The following is a 20,462-nucleotide window of genomic DNA, read 5'->3' as shown; positions in this document are numbered from 1 at the left end:
CCCGTTTTCCCATCATGATTGCCCAGCATCATCATCAGCGTTGTGCCTCCAACTTTCAGAGGAATGTTCTTGAGGAATATTTTTGGGGAGAAGGCCTCTTTTTGTAGCAGAGGGTGTGCTGGCTGTATGAGCTTGATGGACCTGCTTGAGCTGCTCTGACACATGCTCCCGAACATGTGGTGCTTCCTTTTGAAGCTGGAGGAAGCTTTCCTGCCAGGGGGAATACGTGTGTGGTTGTGGCCAAGACAGCTGTGGCCACGGAGCACAGCTAAGCTGGGGGAAACGCAGCGCCCGTGTAGGGCACATGTTCAAGCCCTGAGCTTTGGGGAAAAAGTGGTCACGGATACATCAGATGACACAGGCATCACGTGAAAGGATGCCCAAGGCTGGGCAAGGCTGCTGAGGGCTTTGGCAGCTCAGCCCCTCATGGCTCCCCCACCACCTATGTGCTCACAGCTTGCCCTGCGCACACAGACTTTCTCAAAGCTTTTCCAACAGACAATGCTAAGCAGTGTTGCCATGTTTCTTCTTTTCTCTTCATCAGGAAGCGGGAATGAAACTGAAGCAACGACTGCCCCATCAGTGAATACAACCACAGATACTACAGGTAAGGAGCAATCTCTTCAGACAGCGTCTTCTGGGCACAGATTGGAGGAAGTGAATTGCAGGGAGCTCTGCAGTGTCCCCAGAGAGGGATGAGTGCCTGTGCCCAGGTTTCCCTGAGATCCTCTCCCAGGGGAGTCAAAGTTGCCCAGATCTAGGCCGTGAATACCCTCGATTCGCCCCATTTCCTGGCTGCTCTTTGTCTCAAGGATCAAGTGTTGGGGAAGATTTGAAAAAGCTACTCTTTTCCTGCTTGCTGCTTTTGCCTCCTGCACCAGACCTGGCTGCAAGAGGATCCCTGCAAAGACATGCCCAGGGCAGTCCCTGCCAGCGCCCTGAAGGCAGTTGTGCCTGAGGTTGGTTGGAGCACGGGCAGGGAGGGAGCTGGGCCACACAGCAGCACAGGGCTGAGCCCAGGGACCGGTTTTGGGGACCAGGGAGCAGTCCCTCCCTGTCATCCTCCATCCTGGCCAAGCTGCCTGTCCCAGTGTGGAGTTGGGAAGGCCCATCCAGGTGGGTTGAAGCTCCTGCTGGAATCACACAGAGGAGGGGCAGCCTCCCCAGTCCCTCAGCTCTTCCTGCATAGGGGGCTTGGTGGATTGCAACCTTGCTTCCAGATTCCCATTTCCCCATCACGATTGCCAAGCATCGTCAATGACTCTGTGCCTCCAACTTTCAGAGGAACGATCCAATCACTCTCTGTGTCAAGAACTTCTTCCTCATGTCTGACCCAGATCTCCCCTGGCTCAGCTTTGACTGTGCCTGCTTGTCCTACTGCTGGTTGCCTGGGAGAAGGGACTGATACCCACCCGGCTACAACCTCCTTTCAGGTAGTTGTAGAGAGTGATGAGGTCTCCCCTGAGCCTCCTCTTCTCCAGGCTAAACAAAACCAGCTCCCTCAGCCAGTCCTCAGAGGGCTTGTGCTCCAGTCCCTTCACCAGCCTCATTGCTCTTCTCTGGACCTGCTCCAGCACCTAAATATCCTTCCTGAACCGAGGGGCCCAGAACTGGACGCAGTACTCAAGGTGTGGCCTCACCAACACTGAGTACAGGGGAAGAATCTTATCCCCGCTCCTGCTGGCCACACTATTCCTGGTACAGGCTAGGATGCCATTGGCCTTCTTGACCACCTGGGCACGCACTGCTGGCTCATGTTCAGCTTCCTGTCAGTCAGAACCCCCGGCTCCCTTTCTGCCTGGCTGCTCTCCAGCCACTCTGCCCCCAGCCTGTAGTGTTGCATGGGGTAGTTGTGGCCAAAGTGCAGGACCCGGCACTTGGTCCTGTTGAACCCCATACTACTGAATTTGGTCCATCAATCCAACCTATCCAGGTGCCTCTGGAGAGCCTTCCTGCCTTCCAGCAGATTGACACTCACCCCCATGCAACTTGGTGTCATCTGTTAATTGGATAATGGTAGGCTCAGTGCCCTCATCCACACATCAGATGACACAGGCATCACATGCAGGGATGCCCAAGGCTGGGCAAGGCTGCTGAGGGCTTTGGCTGCTCAGCCCCTCATGGCTCCCCCACCACCTACGTGCTCACAGCTTGTCCTGCGCGCACAGAGTTCCCCAAAGCTTTTCCAACAGACAATGCTGAGCAGTGCTGCCATGTTTCTTCTTTTCTCTTCATCAGGAAGCGGGAATGAAACTGCACCAACGACTGCCCCATCAGCGAATACAACCACAAATACTACAGGTAAGGAGCAATCTCTTCAGACAGCCTCTTCTGGGCACAGATTGGAGGAAGTGAATTGCAGGGAGCTCTGCAGTGCCTGCAGAGAGGGATGAGTGCCTGTGCCCAGGTTTCCCTGAGATCCTCTCCCAGGGGAGACAAAGTTGCCCAGATCAAGGCTGTGAATATGCAGGCTGCCGATTTTCTGCTTACTGCCCTTGCCTCCTGCCCCAGGCCTGGCTGCAAGAGGATCCCTGCAAAGACATGGCCAGGGCAGCCCCTGCCAGGGCCCTGCTGGTAGCTGTGCCTTAGATTTGTTGGAACTCAGGCAGGGAGGGAGTTTGGGCACACAGTAGCACAGGGCTGAGCCCAGAAGCCTTGTCTGGGGAACTGTACATCTTTTCTTCCCAGGTGTTCTCCATACTCCACCATCCCTCATCCCGCTAGGGCATTCCGGAGTAGATATGTCCCCATTTAATACTGTGTCTCCCCACCACTGTTCCCTGCTGGCTCTTGCTGCAAGTGGATTGTGTTCAGATGACTTCACAAGTGTTGTTTCTTTCTACTTGGGATCTCTTCCATCAGGAGAAAATATTGGCTTCAGTAGGGTCTCTGGAAACAATATCTGAAGATGAACCTTATAGGCGTTGTAGCTTCATTCAATGTTTTTCTTTTTGCTTTTTGGAGTTTGAATAAGAATTACTATTTTTTTCCCCATTGCACAGAAAATGTCTTATCCACGAGAACATACCTATGGAGTTAAGTGAAAGATACCAGGCAGGGTAAAAAGCAGAATCTGTTGTCTTGGAAGATAACTGTAATACCATCCTATGTATAATTTATATTTGAAATATGACTTTTAATTACTTCTTAACCATTTAAATTAGTGATAGATATAAAATATATACTCTAAAATCTTTACAGAAGGTACAATTACTCAGAGAAAATATACCATGATAATTAACTTTGGAGTCCTCATTTTAATAATCTGTCTGCAGTTATGGACCGTGCCATGACACTGTGTCATAATAAGGCAAGTATGCACCAGTGCCGTATTAAAGACTCACAGGCTAATGTAGTTTGCCTTTTTTTAACAGTCACTGACTTTGGCAAGCCTTGATATACTTTCTTTGTTTGATTTGGTTTTAGTTGTATTAAGTAGAGTTGAGTTGTGAATGCTCAATATGACAGATAATGAAATTCAGCCATACCCCGAGTCCTCACTGTGATATCCTGCTGGATTGTATAGAGAAAACAGTTACTATATGGACATTAAGCAAGCAACATACAGCTGTGTGCTCTGTAATCGCATCTATACTCTCTAAAACATACCTGGTAGATTCCTTTAGTAGAAATACACATGAACTATTCAATATATGAATTATTTTACATGTGAACTGGCTATTGCAATTTCATAGAAATACTAACGTCAGTGTCTTTCATCTTTGTATCAGAGAACTTCTGCAGTTCAGACCCTTGTGGAAGAAATTTTGCTAAATGTGTTTCTTTAAAAAGCAATTATACCTGCCAGTGTGACTATGGATTCTACTATAGCAAGGAGGATAAGAATTGTTACAGAGGTGAGTTTGCAGAAGGGCATCTATGTTTTTTGTTGCCTGTTCAGGTGAATTTTTCTTCCCATATCCCTTGTTTTCATGTTATAACTGAAAACATAATCAATCTGGGAAAGTGACTGCTCAGCAATTCCTTGCTTTGCAGATAGCCACTGCTACAATGACCTAGATTGTTACCTCACAAAAGAGTGAGAGCCAAAGAGGTTAGATTCTAGGAAAAGGTGAGTTCTCTGTCAGGGGTGCTGGAGATTGAAATGAGTGAAAAGCAGGAAAAAATGCAAGTGTAAACCTGACATCAATATCAGTTGTGAGGATTTAAAAAGGTCCAGACTCATGAAGACCTCTGAACAACCAGATTGACTTCCCCAACACTCATCACAGTCCTGTTGAATGCTTCTCTGAGATGCTGCTGAAGGCTAAGTGTGTGAGCAAATAGGGCTTCTTATTTTAAGTGCCAGCAAGCAAGATTCTCAAATTTACTTGTGAGGCCTAAGAAACAGGTTGATACTGAATCACTTTTTCTGATATGATGAACCATGTTAGCTGCTTAGTAGCTGCAGTTTTGGAGTCCTTAATATACATATTTTCTCATTAAATGTTGTAACACCTCACAGAGAGTCTTTTAGTTTTAGGCCATTCTGACAGTTTAATGTTATTCAGTTTCATAATCAGGACAATTTGGTTGAGCCACGATCCTGCCTTTTTCCCAGGTAGCCAGAGTAAATCCCCCATTGTGACTAAATTGATTGAGCAAACATTTGTTCCCTACTGATCCCTCCAGTATATGAAAAATAGCAATGGCTGTCTTCCACATTGTATTTCCCCATCACTGAAGGCTGGAGAACTCTAAGGTGAAACCTGACTTTCTTGAATGCTTTCTAACTTGTATTCTCTCTTCTCATTTCAGGGGATGTATACCCAGGGGTCATTAGTGTGAATCAAAACTCCAATGACAGTGTTAAAATTGTGAATTCCACAGCATATGAAGAGGTGTTCAACGGTGTATCAGAATTTGTGAGTGACAATGTTGGGTTTTTTCTGTATATTTCACGTTGTACTGGGTGTTATGCAGACAGAGAGGGCGCACATTGCCTTTAATGTGGAGGCCAGAAGAGTTTCACTTGAGAAAACTACTTCTTTCAAAGAACTCTTCATACTAGTTTAGACCTATTCGTAAAAGACTTGAATTTTGCCCTCAGGGAAGTACCTGATTAAAGTAATGTCTGCATTTTTAATACCATTTTCATTCTGGGGAGTTCTCACATAAATTGCTCTGCATCTTTCACTGGTCCCTCTCCAGAAACAATGGGGCTGAGTGAAGCTGTCCAGCCTACTGAGTTTCTGAACTCCACTGTTCACTGGAGGCTCAACAATACTCAGTGGGTATGAGTAAAAATGAACAATTTTTTTTTTTTTTTAAGAAAATTATCATTTCCACACAGCACAAACTTTTCAGAATGGCTGTTCAACTGTTTCTAAATACCTGAATAACAAGCCTCTTCCATAAGCCTACCAGTATTAGCATTTTAATGCTGTTAATTAAATGGATACTACACATTTTGAGTTTTCTATGATTGTACATAAAATCTGGTAAATGATTTCCTGGAAAAATAAGATGAGCAGTTTAATTTATACTGCCATGTTAAAACAAGTGGATTTGCTTATGTCTCTTTCTGGTAGTAAGGAAGAAGAGATATGCACCTCTACTAGACATCTGATCAAAAAATATTCACCAGATATTAATCAGAAATCATCAAAACTGATTATCAATTTCTGCCTGTTATTATATTGCTTCCTGTGAATGTTTTATCAGAAAGTGACCAAAAATTGTTCCTCCAGAATGTTTAAAAATATTTTCCTCAGTTTTTTTGTCCAGCATTTGTTCATGGCATGGCAACAGAAGAGCATGATATGTAGGACTAGAATAGGTATAATGTAGTAACAGAATGCAAAAGTGAAAATAGAACAGAAAATTATTTTAATTTTATTGAAAAGGATAGTTTAGCTTTCATTTCAGTTGAATTAGACATCCTATCCTTTTCTCGTGGTGTCTCTTGCTTGTGTGGCAGTTGAAGGCAGCTGCCACCACTAATTGTTCCTTGCTTCACATGGGATGAGGGAGAACAGTGACTTTTCTACTGACTCCATTCCACTCCCAGTGCTTTCATCAGTGCTGTGCTTCTCCCCTTATGATCCCCTTTCACTGCATCTCAGGGACACGTGCCATCTGGAAGGATGCCTACTTCTCGCTCTTCTCTCTCGTAGATTGGTACTGCTTAGGAGACACCCTCCTAAGCAATGAGTTTGCAATAGAGTGTTTGTAGCTATCCAGCCAGTGTAGTCCAGTCCAGCTATCCTAATGCACTGCCTGACATTCAATCTCCATCCCTCCACTGCTCTCCCATATTCCCTGTCCTCCCATATTCTACAGCACCACCCCACTACTCCTCTTCTGCAACACCTTGCCAGGGTATGTAACTGATCGGCTTGCTTTATTTGTGCCTATAGTAGCATGTTCTGGATTAAAACTCTACAGCTGAAGCCTCAGTGGTTCATGTGATTTTGGTCTATGTTTCTGCTTGCCTTTAACCACAATTAATTTCTTTTTTTATAGTTTGAAAGGGCCTTCAAAAATTTATCGACCTATGTACAGACAGTCATCGTGGAAATTCAGTAAGTTTGCCAGTTTGGTTTTTGCACACTACGTGTTTCCCACACACCCCATTTTAATCTGTTTCCCCCGGAATACTCAGTTCAATAAAAGATATGGGATGAGTTCAGTTCAGAACGCTTTCCCTTAAAGAAGGACATTCTTTTCATATTTTTAAGGTTTCTGGAATGCTGGCCCCATTTTCCCCCCAAAATGTCTGTGAAATGGGCTGGCTGACACAGGTCCACTGTGGATGTCCCACTTTTAGCACCATGTAGGATAGAGCACTATGCTATAACTAGCAGTCCCCTGTAATATCTGACATATCTGAAATTGTAACAGTTAACTCTGAGGTTCCTATGAACACTTGGAGATCCAGCTCGGACTCCCAATTAATTTAAAAACCACCCTTATTACAGAAGGCATACAAAATGCATCTCACTGTGCACTTGTTGGTCTCTCCTGACGGCAGGTTGAATTTAATGAGCTGTGGTGACTGTAGCTGTGGAAATAAGGTCCTTTGCTGGTCTAGGTGGACGCTGAGATATCCCTCTCTTCCCATCCCCATCTGCTAGAGGTTACTGTCCCCAGAGCTCTGCCAGCTTCTTTGTGAGTGGTTCCTAAGCCACATCAAGCAAAGCTTGGTATGGTAGCACACACAGCAGTGTAAGCCCTTTCAGTGAACCCCATGGACTAAGCAGTTAAGCAGAGTGTTGTTCCAGCAGAGTTGTGAGGGCAGTAACTTCCAACAGAGCAGTTGTGACAAACACAGAGGGCACAGTAACATCTCAAGGCACTACAGCAATCTGCCACTTAAAGATATTTGTGTGCATATCCCAGCAGCATGAAGTTTAACCGAAGAACAGGGTAGTCACTGCTGTTCTCCACCTCACCCCAGGGAGGTTGATGTCCAGCTAAATCCAGCCCAGCTAGTGTGCAGTTGGCATAGATACCTCTACATTGCAAACAGACCCTTCTGAATTCACTGTGGTCATACCCTGAATTATCCTCACCATGCTTCAGGATGGGTTCTCCACATCATGCCTGGATGACACCACAGGCTGATGCAAGCATGTGAAAGTTAGGGCTTAACAGATAATGTCCTCCACACTGCAGCTAACTTGAGGTTAGCTCAGTTAAAAAATGTCAGCTGTGTGTCAACAGCACACGAAGGAGCAATGCTGTTAGCATTAAATCCAACAGCTACCTATTTATATCTGGATCTACTAGAAAGATGGCTGTAAATGCATTCCTAAGCTAGGCAAACTCATTTGCAGGTGTCTTGGCAATTACCTGTGCTATGGGAAGAAATAAGCTAGGGGAGAGAGGGAGATTTGGCAGAAAATTTCTCTTGTCTTTGCTATCTGTATGGATTATATGAGACTTTTAAATGGAACTATCCGTACTTTTCAGACCTTCAGAAAAATCCAGAGCTGCTTCTCAAACGATTGTAACAGTGATGAACCTGTTTAAGGAGAACTCAAGTGTGACCAATGAAACAGTTTCTCATGCAGTAGAACAAGCAATAGAAGAAAATTCATCCTATGTCTCTTCTTACAAAGGTATGTAACTCCTTACTGTGGAAGTAAATAATCAACAGAAACAGAGGTTCCTATCTTGAGACCTGATTGGAGGATTTCTGTGTGCATAAAAGCCCATCAAAGCATAAGCCTTGTTGATTTTAAGGAGCTTAATGTTCTATCTTGTGTAATTTTGAAGATTCAACCATGCAGTGCTAGGCTTTTTTTTCTTATTAAGGCTTTCTACTTCCTATGTAAAGAAGAGAAGGAAAATACTTACTCCTAAGTAAGCAATGGCATGGTGATTTTAACCTGCTGAGTGTTAAGTGGTGGGAAAAATCAGGATAAAATATATACAGACATATATTGTCCTTCTGAGAGTAAGTCAGTATTTTTCTGGAAAAATAGGATGAAACTCTCTTTAGACTTCTATAATTAGCTATGGTAACTGAAATGAGGCCTCACTGATTAGCTGCAGAGCTAAGTGATTCATTCATCTAAACCAGTAAATTCTTGCTTTACTAAATTACTTGGAGAATGATTTCCTAAATAAACTATGGATTTTTTTCTCTGTCTCTCTCCTTTTTTTTCTTTTTTTTTTTTTTTTTAATATGATCCTATTTTGAAACCAGCTTTCTCACAAGGTATAGCTAATAATTAGAAGTGTCCATTTCATGGCTTATAGCCTGAGCTTGGTCTCTGGAGGTGACCATATGCACCTCAATTACGACATTTCTTGTGTGCTGTTCCTAAATGTGAGAGGGAAATAGAAAAAACCTGAGAGCTTGCAAAGCACCAGCACATCCCTCTAATGTGTGCCATGCACTGAGGTTTTTAAACCATTCCCACCACTGAGTCATACATCTAAAGAGCATTGTCCTGGGCAAAAAGTATACTAACACTGCTCATGAAATGAGCTGCTTGCCCATAAATATTTATATCTATGTAGAGCTGTATGGGATCTGGGCCTCACAGTTCAACTGTGGAAAAAACTAAGGGAATAGTGATGGGTTTTTTCTGTAGGGTTTTTTTCAAGGTGAGTCAGAAATCCAATGTTCAGAATATGAACTTATGGGTAGAAATTCCCTTTTCATAGACTGGAAACCAGGAAGGTTTGGAGGCAGTTGCAGGAGGCTGAGAAAAAGGAAGTCAGAATGTATGATGGAAACAGGACCTTAACTGGTAAAGAGCAAGGGAAAAGAAATGGCTGGTCCAAAAACCTGCAGTATTGATGTCCCAGGAAAAGAACTCATAAATTTTTTTTCTTTAGAATTACTAAATAATTGGTTTATGATTTACTGAGCAAGTGCACTGCTTTCTCTGAAATATTATTAGTAATCAGGTTTGCTCCCTGTTTCTCTTTTAAAGAGGCAAAGAAATGTGATGTGTTTCAGTGTGATAATCAAACCACAGTCTGTGTAGAAGACCTGTTTCCAGAATGCCAATGCAAAAGTGGTTTAGAAAAGACGACATGGGATGATCGTTCTTGTTCAGGTAAGAACCTTGCTACTTTATCTATCCCTGAAAGTCTGACCTGCTTATTCCCTGTCTCAGTCCCTTGTTGAAAAAGGATGCTGTGCAATTGTGCTGACCTCTAAAAATCAGGGAATGTGTGTCTTATTAAGAAAGCCATAGAAACACATTCTCACATTTCACTTTGAACACATCCATAATTCTATTCCAGTAGAATAAACTACTAAAGCTTGATAAAATCATCACTGAAAGCAGTGAGTGGGCAATTCTTTAAATGCATGGTTAGACTCTTGGTAAGAACTGAAACCTAAATAGGTGAAGGATGGAACAAATTGAATCCTGTATTCACAGCCTTCTCTGCTAGTACATATTTTGGGAATAAATTCTGCATGCTACTTGAAGGCAGCTATGGGAATGCTGACAGAACTAGAGCCCTCAGGATGCACTACAACGACCTGTTCATTGTTCATAGTTCTAGGTTTGCATGACCTGGATTTAGACAGGTTTTTGTGGGAAGAATGATTTCTGTGACTTTTAGGAACTGTTAGTTGTTGGGGGTTTACTTTCTTTACAGTTTTGAATGTTTTAATGGGTACTCTGTTTATATTTTTAGCTGTCCTCCAAAGCCCTGAGATGTACCTTATTTTCTTCTTACGGAAACTAAAATTTTTACACTACAGAAACTAAAAAAGCTCTAAGATATGAGATTTTAAGAAAAACAATAAATATTTCAAACACCTATGATAAAGTTATGAAAGCTGGCTGCAATAAAGCCCAGTGAGATGTGATCCAGTGTAGGCCTTTGTGGCCCCTAACCTGTCTTAACCTGTCTAAATCTGATCCAGTTTTAGATCAGTTGCAATACAAATTATCTGCTGTCAGATCAAACTGCAGGTCATTGTTTGCCTATGTTAGATGCAGCCTAGATAGATTTCCTTTTTGATAAAGCTGAATGGTTTTAAACAAAGCCAGTTTACTTCTAATTTTGTACTTTTGTATTTCAGTTTCTGTTCTACATAGGTATAGTCCTAAAAAAGCCATTCTGGTGCTTTGAAGAATGAGAGAGTTGAGTATGTTGTCAGTGCAATAAAAAAAGGGGGGAGAGGGGCTACCTTTAACATTGATTTGGGGAGGGACTATCTTCAATTAACTCATATTTTTTCCCCCTGAAAATACAGCTTGCAGTAAAGACTGTTCTGCGCAAGCACACAAGTACTGCGCAATAGAAGGTGGGATCCCAAAATGCACATGTATGACTAACTTTGAAGACAAAGATGGAAATGATGGAGAATGCGTACCGTGAGTATTCAGCCTTTTATTGCATTCCCGTGTTCTAGGCAAAGATAGGGGAGAGGGACATCTAACACGGGGTCAGACACAGTCTAGAGGAACAGGCTGCAGCTGTGTGAATCAGAGAGGTGCCTAAGGTGGTTCACCGGTGGACAAATTCCCATTGTGTCCCAAGTTATGGTATTTTTACTACTTGGCATTAGTCTTTTGTGGTCACTTGTAATACCTGAGAGGAAAGCCAAGGAGGCCCAGGGTCACCCATGAGTCAGTGAAGAGGATAAACTACTTCACTACATATAAACACAGAGTAACTGGACCGTGGGAACTGGTATGCTGAAGTGTTTAGTAAACAACAGGCAGTGAAATTACAGATAAAAGGGGGAAATATACTATTGTTTTGTGATCATAGAATTATAGAATGGTTTGGTTAGAAAGGACTTTAAAAATCATCTGCTTAATGACATTATCTTTTCTTTCTTTCCTCTTTTCCTTTTTTCTCTCCTGTAGTTGTCAAGTGGGCTATTCTGGGGAGAACTGCACTGACAGTAAGTATAAGAATTTCCAATTTTTAATTATAATGTGGAAAAATACCTGGTAATGTTTAATCTGTCTGAAATTAAAAACATTACAAGTAGCAGCCTTTAGGCATGCCTTTGTTCTGCGCTTACAGCAGGGAAACGTTAGGGAAAAAAAGGAGTGAAATTTATCTTATGCCTTATATGCTTAGGGCATGGAAAGAGCCTGTTTGATACCTAACTACACATTTTAGCAGCAATACTAGCTTAAGAATCCCTGCACCCTCTTAGTTGTTCCTGTCCCTCAGCTATAACTATGTGTAAAACCATTCAGTGCATGGTATCAGGAACTTGAGCTGTGATCAAAATAGCATTCAGAAGAGATGGTCTGTAATGTAGATCCTTAATTTACATCTTCCTGTGCCCATAGACATTTGTAAGCACAAGGAGCCTGGGAATAAATGACATCTTCCATATTTGCCTTCCTTCCTTCCTTCCTTCCTTCCTTCCTTCCTTCCTTCCTTCCTTCCTTCCTTCCTCCCTGCCTGCCTACCTTCCTTCCTTCCTTCCTTCTGGACAGGTACAGAACTTGTTTTTCAATATTCACCATGAGTTTTCAATTGATCAATTGATGGTTTTTGTTTGCTGGGGTTTTTTTCTGCAGACACTGAACTCATCCTTATAATAGTGGGTACAATTCTTGGAGCCATTATCCTGAGTTTAGTGATAACAGTCTCTGTAATTTCAGCAAGGTAAGAGTATTTCTTATAATTGAAGCTGCATTGCTGCATGTTCATAGAGAACTAAGCAGAAATTTAGAAAGGAGCAGGGCTGTGGATGAGGTTGCAGGCCTAGTTGGGCAGACATGTTCATTTAAGCCATACAGTCATCAGAATTTGCTCTTACTTATGTGCTCTTCCAAGAAGCATTTATTGTCTTGCTGTGAATTCAACTATGAAAGCTTCAGTCGAGTCTTCAAAATACACACCTGATCCATGAGTCATAATCCTGCCCTAGCCAGTATTGATATGGCATCTGGATAAGACTGAAGAAGGATGCTGATATCAGAAGACTGTGTGGCCCAAATTCAGACCCTCTGCAGCTTTCCCTGCTCACACTTCAGCTCAAGGCCTGGCATGGCCTTTTCAGCTCAATACAGGTGTCATTTTCAGCCAAGCATCTCCTTAAAGCTTGCTGCTCCTGGTGTACTGGCAAATGTCTGATTGCAGTTGCACCTCACTTCTCTCCACACAATAAATAGTCAAGCAGCTCCTCTGCCTTTGCTTCCAGCACTGCCCAAGTAAAGATGCCTACAAGACCACCCGCAGCAGACATTGCTCGCCAGCAGGTGCACAAGCTGGTGTCAAGTGTATGTGTCCAGCTTTGGCTGCAGGCATGAGGGCACCTTTTCTTAACTGAGTCTAATGAGTGCCTCATTTCTTCCTCTGGATAGTCAGTTAGAGCTAGTGGCGGTTGAAAGAAACTCCTTTACTCTAGGAACTAGCTGAAAGAGGCCAAAGTCTCCCTCTGTCTCTCCTGGCAGCTTTGCCTCACCTGTGAGAAAAGACGCCAAACTTTGTACTCTTATACAATAATAGCAATTATAACAATGATAACAAGGGTTATGCAGTAGGCATGCTACAAAAATCAGTTGCGAGTTTCAGAACAGGACTGAGAAGTTGAAATAAGGTGGGAGTGGACAACTCGATAAGTTTGACTGACTTAATAAGTAAGGCACACTAAATGGTCTTTTAAAATCTCCTTTGTTCTTTCATTTCCTCTGAAGAGCCAAACACAAACAAAATCCAGAGAAGAAGAAGCTGATAAAGTCAGGATATTCCGACACAGATATCTCTGATGATAGACCGACCATAACATTCCCCAGAGTCCAGACCACTTCTGGCCATGCAAACCCAGGATATCAGCCAAACAACCCATATGAGATGCCTTCCACAAATAAAGGTCATTTTTTGGAGAGGGATTATGATGATTTGGTAAGTGTTTCACATAGACCTGTGGGAATTGCATGGTGAAGGGTCTAGAGAGTAAGTCCTAGAGACGAGTGTAGTATTGTGGGCTACAGACACTGCTGGAACCTAAACTTCACTTTGTCCATCCTCCCCTGATCTAGAAGGCCACAGTGGTATAAAGGCATCCAAACAACTGTAGCGGCAGCTGAAAACTTTGCCTTGATACAGAGATCAGCACTCAACTCATAAAGATCTCTCTAAAGTCCCAGTAGTCATCCTTGAGTCACAAGTGAAAAGCAATGGCCAAAGCAACAGCTTGGCTGCCCAGGGGTCTGCTGTGTCATAGAACATTTGACTGCACTGTCCAAACATTCCCCACCACAAGTGTGCCTGCAAGCATCACAGGCTGTTACCACCTGTGCTTCTTTTAAGCCAGTTGTGGAGTCAACAGGTGCTGCAGTGGCACTTCCGAGCTGCAGCATCACGCAAGATTTACAGACAGTTTAAGCTGGGACAGCTGCCCAGAGGGTCGGTGTCCTCCCACCTGCTCTGCTGTTGCTTTGTTCACAGCAAGAGCCTTTGCAGCTGCTGCAGCACTGCAAAGGGGCAAAGTGTGAAGTGCCATGAAGAAGCTTTTGCATTGCTATAGCCCAGAGGAGCCTGGTCAGTAGAGGTGTGTCATTAGCTGGAAGGTGTGTTCTAAAAAACATGCCTGTTTTATCCCTGAATTCTGCAAGGGAGCTGTAGAGGAAGCTGGGCCTTGAGAAGTGTATGCTATATGATTAATTTGCTGGGTTCAACATGAATCAAGTAAATAAGAAGCACATTGTATGTTCAAATCTTGTTGAAATGACATTTTTGCTCCACCTCTGTGGTGCAAGAAAATGTCCCTGTTTAGTGAAGAAATCTGTTTAATTGTAATACATTTACATGTTTTGCAGAATTGAGGTCTAAACGTGACAGGAGCAACCCGGATATCTGATGTTTAAAAAAACCAACAGCTTTTAAAAAGCTGCCAATTAAGAGAAGAAAAACATCTAAGTAGTTAGTTAATTGGTCAGATTTGCATGAATTTGGGCATTTCTAACTTTCCAAAGGTGTCTACTTCTCACTGATTCAAGTCTGCCTGTTTGGTTTTCCTTGAGGGTTGGTATATCTTGGTGAAGGGGCTCTCACGTGCAGTGTGCTACATGCTGAACTCTTCTGAGAAAGGAACTTTCTGACCCAGAGCTACTCCTCATTTCTCTTCTCCTCTTGTCCAAATTCTCTGTAGTACGAACCATCACGGGAGCGTGGGGGCTTTAGGATGCAGAGCAGATACTAAGTGACAAGAGCAGTAGAAGGACCTACGACCACTGCAACACTGGGTCAGACCAAAGAGTTTCGCAGCCTCTCACCAATGCAGTTACTTCAGCAGAGGAGACAACAAAGTCCTTGACTCCAGATTCTCTCAAGATTTTCTAAAAGAAGACACCCGCTTGAAAGAGATCATGGACAACTCTGAAATAAGGGGAAAATGTAATAGAGGATAGGGAAAAGAAGAAGATATCTTTTAAAAAAAAATAATGAGCTCCAACAAACATTAGACTTCTTTGAGAAGGCCAGTACACTGGCAAGAGAATGAGTGTATACAAGATATCAGGATTTTAATCCTGCTGGTTTTCAGTTCTTCTGGAAGATGGTCCAAGAAGTATGTGTGATGCTGAAAAATGTCAGCATCCAGAGCTTTACCTTTATTTGTGCTCACTCAATTTCAACTAAGGCTTTGGGTAGATCAAAACTGTTTTTCATGAGATCCTACCCTGTTTCACTTTACTATATCAGATACAGTCTTTTTTACCCTCCTCAACCCCCCAGTATTTCCTATCTGAAAGCATTTTGTTCAGATCTCTGCTGACATGTGTTGTGTAAGACAATGGCACTTGTCTGACCTTTTCCACAGCCTTCCTTCCCAATAAAATGGCAAGAAACAATATCTTCAAACAAACAACTTTGTTCTCCTTGCTGCCCAACTGCATTGATTTTATATTCTCAGTTCCTGTGGAAAGTGTTAGATTTTTTTTTCTCTTGTACTCTTTATATTTGAATGATCTTAAGGTTGGTGTTTGGGTTTTTTTCTCCCCGATTTCTTACATATGATCAGAAAATCTATCTGTAAAAGAATCCACATTTTACCGAGTGTGCATTATTTATTGACTAGCATTAACATTTCCTTTATATATATATATATAAATATAAATATATATATATATAAAATATGTATAAGCACACATATGTACATATATTTATAGTTTACATTCATTTAAAACATAATTTAATTCTGTTATATTTTCTGCTTTGTATCTTATATATGTAGATTAACTCTTCCTATTAAACATTATTTTTTTCTCAGTACCAAGACTTTCTTATGTTGCTCCCAGTGGTGTAAGTGGGTTTTTTATAACTCTAGAGACTATTTTATGTTAAAATTTGTGCTGAATTTAGACACAAGTGTGCACAGACTGGTTACATCAGCATCCAGCTTTTACTCAGCGGTTCTGATCAGAAATGTTATTAAATCTTAATGAAGCTAAAATGTTTATTGTTGTAAGACTGGCACCACTTTTCAGTGATTGTTTTCAGTGGGAACTGGATAGTTAATGCAGTGGATCTCCTTTGAAAATGCTGGATAAGCTACTCTCTTTGATAGCAGCTGCTAATGGCACACAACTGAAAAAAGAAGCATCTTTCAGCTTAAGTGACAAGTTTGGGGGTCAGTGGTTGAGAACACTGTATGTGGCTGTAAAGGTTACCAGGATGTCCATGCAGATGCATGTTTTCAGTGCTCTCCATGATCAAAACGAGCTCCTAATTTTTGCAGTTGAAAACTGAGAACGAAACAGTCCTGATCTTTTTCATGTGGCTTTTCTAGCAAAAGAAGGTAGACCCTGCTTTCCAGAAGTAGACTGGTGAGAAAAGGTGCCATTTTGACTCTGTTGTTTTCCTGGGCTTTCACTGTTTCTTTCTTCCCGTTGACTCCTGTCCCCTCTGCTGCTGTCACCTGGCTGCACAGTGTCTGCCATTGGCAGGGTCTGTAGCTTCTGATGGCATTAGCCAATGCCCACTATCTAAGTGTATCTCAACATGCTTAAGGTAACCTTTACTCCATGTGAGCCGGGCTAGCTGGATTTGGCTAGCCATGATACCTTATTCAAAGGATGGTAGAGATTTAGTCTTATTTTCTTGACTTTTCCTCTGAGACTACTCACCCATGAGGAGCAAAGCAAGGCATGGTGGCTACGCTTACCACAAGAGGCAGAGGCCCCATCCTTCCTCCAGCTAATAAAGCCCTTCAAGGGGGACTGGCTCCCTCCCCCAACAGTTTAATGCATGGCTAACACCCCCTTCTTTTTCTTTGAGCCCATAACCCAGGCGAAGGAGATTCTCCCAGCTTCTAATACTTCTGCTAAGTCCTCTCCTTTTCCCCTTTTTCTCTGATTTTTCAGCAGCAGGAAAAGGTTCTGCTGCCAGCAGCATTCCGTTAACCTCATGCAAACTCCACTCTGGGGAGTTTGCACAGTGTGAGACACTGGAAAACGGGTGGGATATAGACAGGAACTGGCAAAAGGTCATGAAGCTGAGTGTAGTCTTCTACTTCCTTCAGCTGGCTGCTTTTGCTGGAATACCCCCTCCTCCCCTTCTTTATATGGCAGAGTGAAACTTGGGGTTACGTGGAGTCAAATAAAGAGATTTCTCTATGTCAAGAAATAGCAGCCCACCGGACGGGTCATCGTGGTTTTTCATTGAAGTAAATGGTCTGGTTCCATCCACTCAGGGCAGAGGATCCTTAAAATACAAGTAACAGTAGCCTGCTACAGAGGTACATGAAAAGGCCTTTAAGTGTTATCTCCTATTCTTTTGCAAAGCAACAGAGATTGGAAATGCAGCTGAAAGCTCAATGATAAACGAAACTTTAATGCAATAAAACTTTATTGAGGGTGTGATATCCAGATATTTGCTGCCACTGATAATAAAAGCAGCAAAAATAGTCAGGTGTGTGTGTCATTTAGCTGCGCTGGAATTTTCATTGCTCTAATTCAAAGCTAACTTCCGCTACTGCAAGCAGGTCTCATTTAGCCCATGCCAGGGAGGGGCTATCAGATACCACAGTGAGCCTACTACTCTTTAGCATTTCAAAGGCTGATACAGTTATTTTATCTGGGCTGGAATTCTGTACTGAAAGGGCAAGCTTTCAGATATTTCACTTCTCTTTGGCTATTAACAGTGTGTGATTCTGCTGGGAAATGTGATAACGGAAGAGAGCTCTTTGTGGTGTTTTATGGCTGCTGCTGCTTGGCTCATGCTTTCTTTCAGCCGTCCATCCTTCAAAATCCAACCAGGTATGGAAAAGGGATCTGGGTGCAACCTTCATCCATCTGTGTGAGTGAGGACATGCCTGCAGGCTGAGAGGCTTCAGGGATCTGCCACACTTGTTTCACATCCTGGATTTTCCCACCCACCTTCTTCCCTGAGATGCAGGGGGTCCTGCTGGCACATGACCTGCAGAGGAGGTGAAAAGGTACTGCCACTCAAGTCTGCTGCCTACTTTTGTCCTAGACCAAAAATTACTCTAGAGAGTGTAATTGCTTGGCACATTTGCACAGGTTGTGCTAAACAGTGCTAAAGGAGTTGGGATAGAGGTTTGCCTGGTTATAACATGTATGGGGATATTTGGATAGCTTCAGTCACATGCCATTCTCCATTTTTCTGGATACACCCAAGCATACTCAAGCAATGTGGGATGTGAGGGGAAGGATATGGTGCTGGGGATGGTAGTGGGGTAAGAACCTGAGTTTGGGCAGCTGCATTAGAGGAGCTGCACCACAGGAATGTAATGGGATGTGGGGTAAGAATGGGTGGGGTGATCAGGCCTGCTGTTATTAGCACTGCTTATACCTGAAACCAGCCTGAAAACTGAGACCTAAAACACTGCATCCACACCCTCACCAGCAAAGCCCAGCATCCAAACTAGCATGTGAAAAGCAGCACCTTTCAGGCCTGAAAGCAGGAAGCACTTTGCATTTTTTCTGTTTATCTCTTGGTGAAAACCACCCCTTTTTTCCTTTATGAGACTGTTTTTACAGAGATCCTGCACGTGATGTGCCAGGCTGGAGGCATAAACAAGTAAGAGTGAATAATGGAGGTAAGACACTATTACAGACCAAGAGGCCTTACTTTTCATTTCTTCTGTACTGTGAGTTTGATGGCTGGCTCTTTTCAGGGTGAACAATAGCACTCCTGACAACCAGAGGGACAGAGGTAAGGGAAAATGAACCTCTCCTCCAGCAAGAAGTGTTCACCTCCTTGGTAGGAATGGCTTCCCCAACAGAAACCCCCAGTATGGAGAGCGTTTAGGGAAACTCAGGTGAAGGCTGAAGGGATTCAGGCAGGTGCCATGGTGAACATGACTGTCCCTAGCTGGTTTTGGGGAGACCACCTTAGCTTCATCCGGGGCTCAGGAGGTTGACTGGACTTTGGTACAACCCAGAGACCTGGGATCCTGCTTGAAATTTTGGGTTCAATAGCCCAGGGCCACAAATCACAGCAAGGCAAACAAGGTAAGCCTAGCACTGCCTCATCTGCCACTCCTGTGAGAGGAGGAATGCCATTTGTCAAGTTTGGCAAATGCAAAGTCATCAATTGCTATTTTATCCTCATTTTCCACCCTTCACCTGTTCATTTTTAGCACAGTAATGCTCTCCACTTCAAAGCCTTGTGTCTGGTGTCTGTGGATGGAGCAGCTTTGCTTACCAAGGGTTCCCAGCATGATTAAATTGACCTCTTCCAGGTTTTGGGGTATGAGCTGAAGATACTGATTTTTACAGCAACTAGTCAAAAAAAGCCCAAACCCAACCCTAAAAGCCCAAAGTGCCCTAAGAACAGGGGAATCCATAAAACATGTCAGGTTGCAACTAAAAGGGAAATAAACAGGGCTAAAAATAAGAATCCATAAATTGCCTTGCTGCTGATACAAGGCTCTTTAAATACACCAAAGCCATAAAGGTAGTTAGGAAATCAGTGGGAACGTTGATGACAGGGGTATAAAAGGGGCATATGGGGATGATAATGTAGCAGAGAAGGTCAGTGATATCTTTGTGGTTGCTTTTATAGATGAAGCTGTTGGGGAGCTTCATATATGTGCCAGTGTGCAGTGGATCAGCTGGAGGAGCCAGAGCTATCAGAAGTACAAAGGTAACATAGCACAAAAAGCTAACAGGAGTAAAGGAAGGTAAGTGAAGTAACTAGGTAACAGGAGGGATAAGGTCAAATAGAAAAAGTGGTTGTTAATAAGTGACCAGGACCAGGCAGCACTGATCCTGGGGACTAGAGGAGCAACACAGCCCAGTGGTGCAGGTGCAGGGGGCTGCAGTACCCGGCTGTGTGCCCAGGTATGGCCAGCCCATCACACCCTATAGACTCACTGAGGCACACTGAGCTCTCACTGGTGGGTCTCTGAAGCCCCTGACTCAAGGTGGCAGCCAAACACCCACCAGAATCCAGGGGTACACAAAGCTGTGAGTTTGCTGTCACAGGATGTTGTGGATGCTGTATCTGCAGGTTCAAGAGGAGATTAAGCAAATTCAAGGATGCAAATGCCTGAGAGAGATGTATCCCCTAAAAACAGGATGAGAAAGCAGGTGTGCTGCAGGAAGGGACTATAAAAGGAACTGGGCCCCCAAGACATTGCCTCCTGTTACAGTCTCTGGAGCAGAGACTGGGGCTGGATGGATATCCTAGGTCAGAGGCACATTTCTCACCTTCTGCATTGCCCTGTTTTATTCAACACAGCATGGGCTGAAAGGTGATGCCTGTTTCATGGGTACATAGTGGGTCTTGTATGTCCTAGTTATGCCCAGGCTGCTCATAGAACAGGGAGAGGCAGGGTAAAGTGCTGTACGTGAGGTTCTGCTGTTTATGTAAAAACAGCCTCATAAAAGAAACAAAGAAAGAATTTCACAATCAAACAACTGAAAAAATGCAAAATGCTTCCTGCTTTTGAATGCAGAAGGTGCTGCCTTTCACACACAAGCTCCAAAGACAAACCTCCAGAGAGCAAACTCTATTCCTCTCCTCCAGGAAAAGCAAACCAAGACCAACAGCTCCCACTCTCCCTCTCCTGGTAGAAGCAAAACAGCTTATGAAGGATCTGTGCC

General features: G+C 43.3%; 1 protein-coding gene across 1 annotated transcript in view; it reads left to right on the top strand.

Moving 5' to 3' along the window:
* Window positions 1–15,242, top strand: part of MUC13 (mucin 13, cell surface associated) — a 35,501-nt gene extending 20,259 nt beyond the window's left edge. The window contains exons 14-24 of the mRNA XM_032694019.1: window positions 545–607; window positions 3,732–3,857; window positions 4,759–4,865; window positions 6,466–6,524; window positions 7,915–8,063; window positions 9,390–9,515; window positions 10,673–10,793; window positions 11,292–11,329; window positions 11,964–12,051; window positions 13,086–13,293; window positions 14,543–15,242. Coding sequence (XP_032549910.1) covers window positions 545–607; window positions 3,732–3,857; window positions 4,759–4,865; window positions 6,466–6,524; window positions 7,915–8,063; window positions 9,390–9,515; window positions 10,673–10,793; window positions 11,292–11,329; window positions 11,964–12,051; window positions 13,086–13,293; window positions 14,543–14,593 — 1,136 coding nt within the window. The 3' untranslated portion in view covers window positions 14,594–15,242. The remainder of the gene's footprint in view (window positions 1–544; window positions 608–3,731; window positions 3,858–4,758; window positions 4,866–6,465; window positions 6,525–7,914; window positions 8,064–9,389; window positions 9,516–10,672; window positions 10,794–11,291; window positions 11,330–11,963; window positions 12,052–13,085; window positions 13,294–14,542) is intronic.
* Window positions 15,243–20,462: the final 5,220 nt, after the last annotated feature.

This window comes from Chiroxiphia lanceolata, chromosome 7 (assembly GCF_009829145.1).
Source record: "Chiroxiphia lanceolata isolate bChiLan1 chromosome 7, bChiLan1.pri, whole genome shotgun sequence".
NCBI classification, from domain to species: domain Eukaryota; kingdom Metazoa; phylum Chordata; class Aves; order Passeriformes; family Pipridae; genus Chiroxiphia; species Chiroxiphia lanceolata.
Note: the sequence above shows the minus strand (reverse complement) of the source record. Positions and strands in the feature narration are given on the sequence as shown.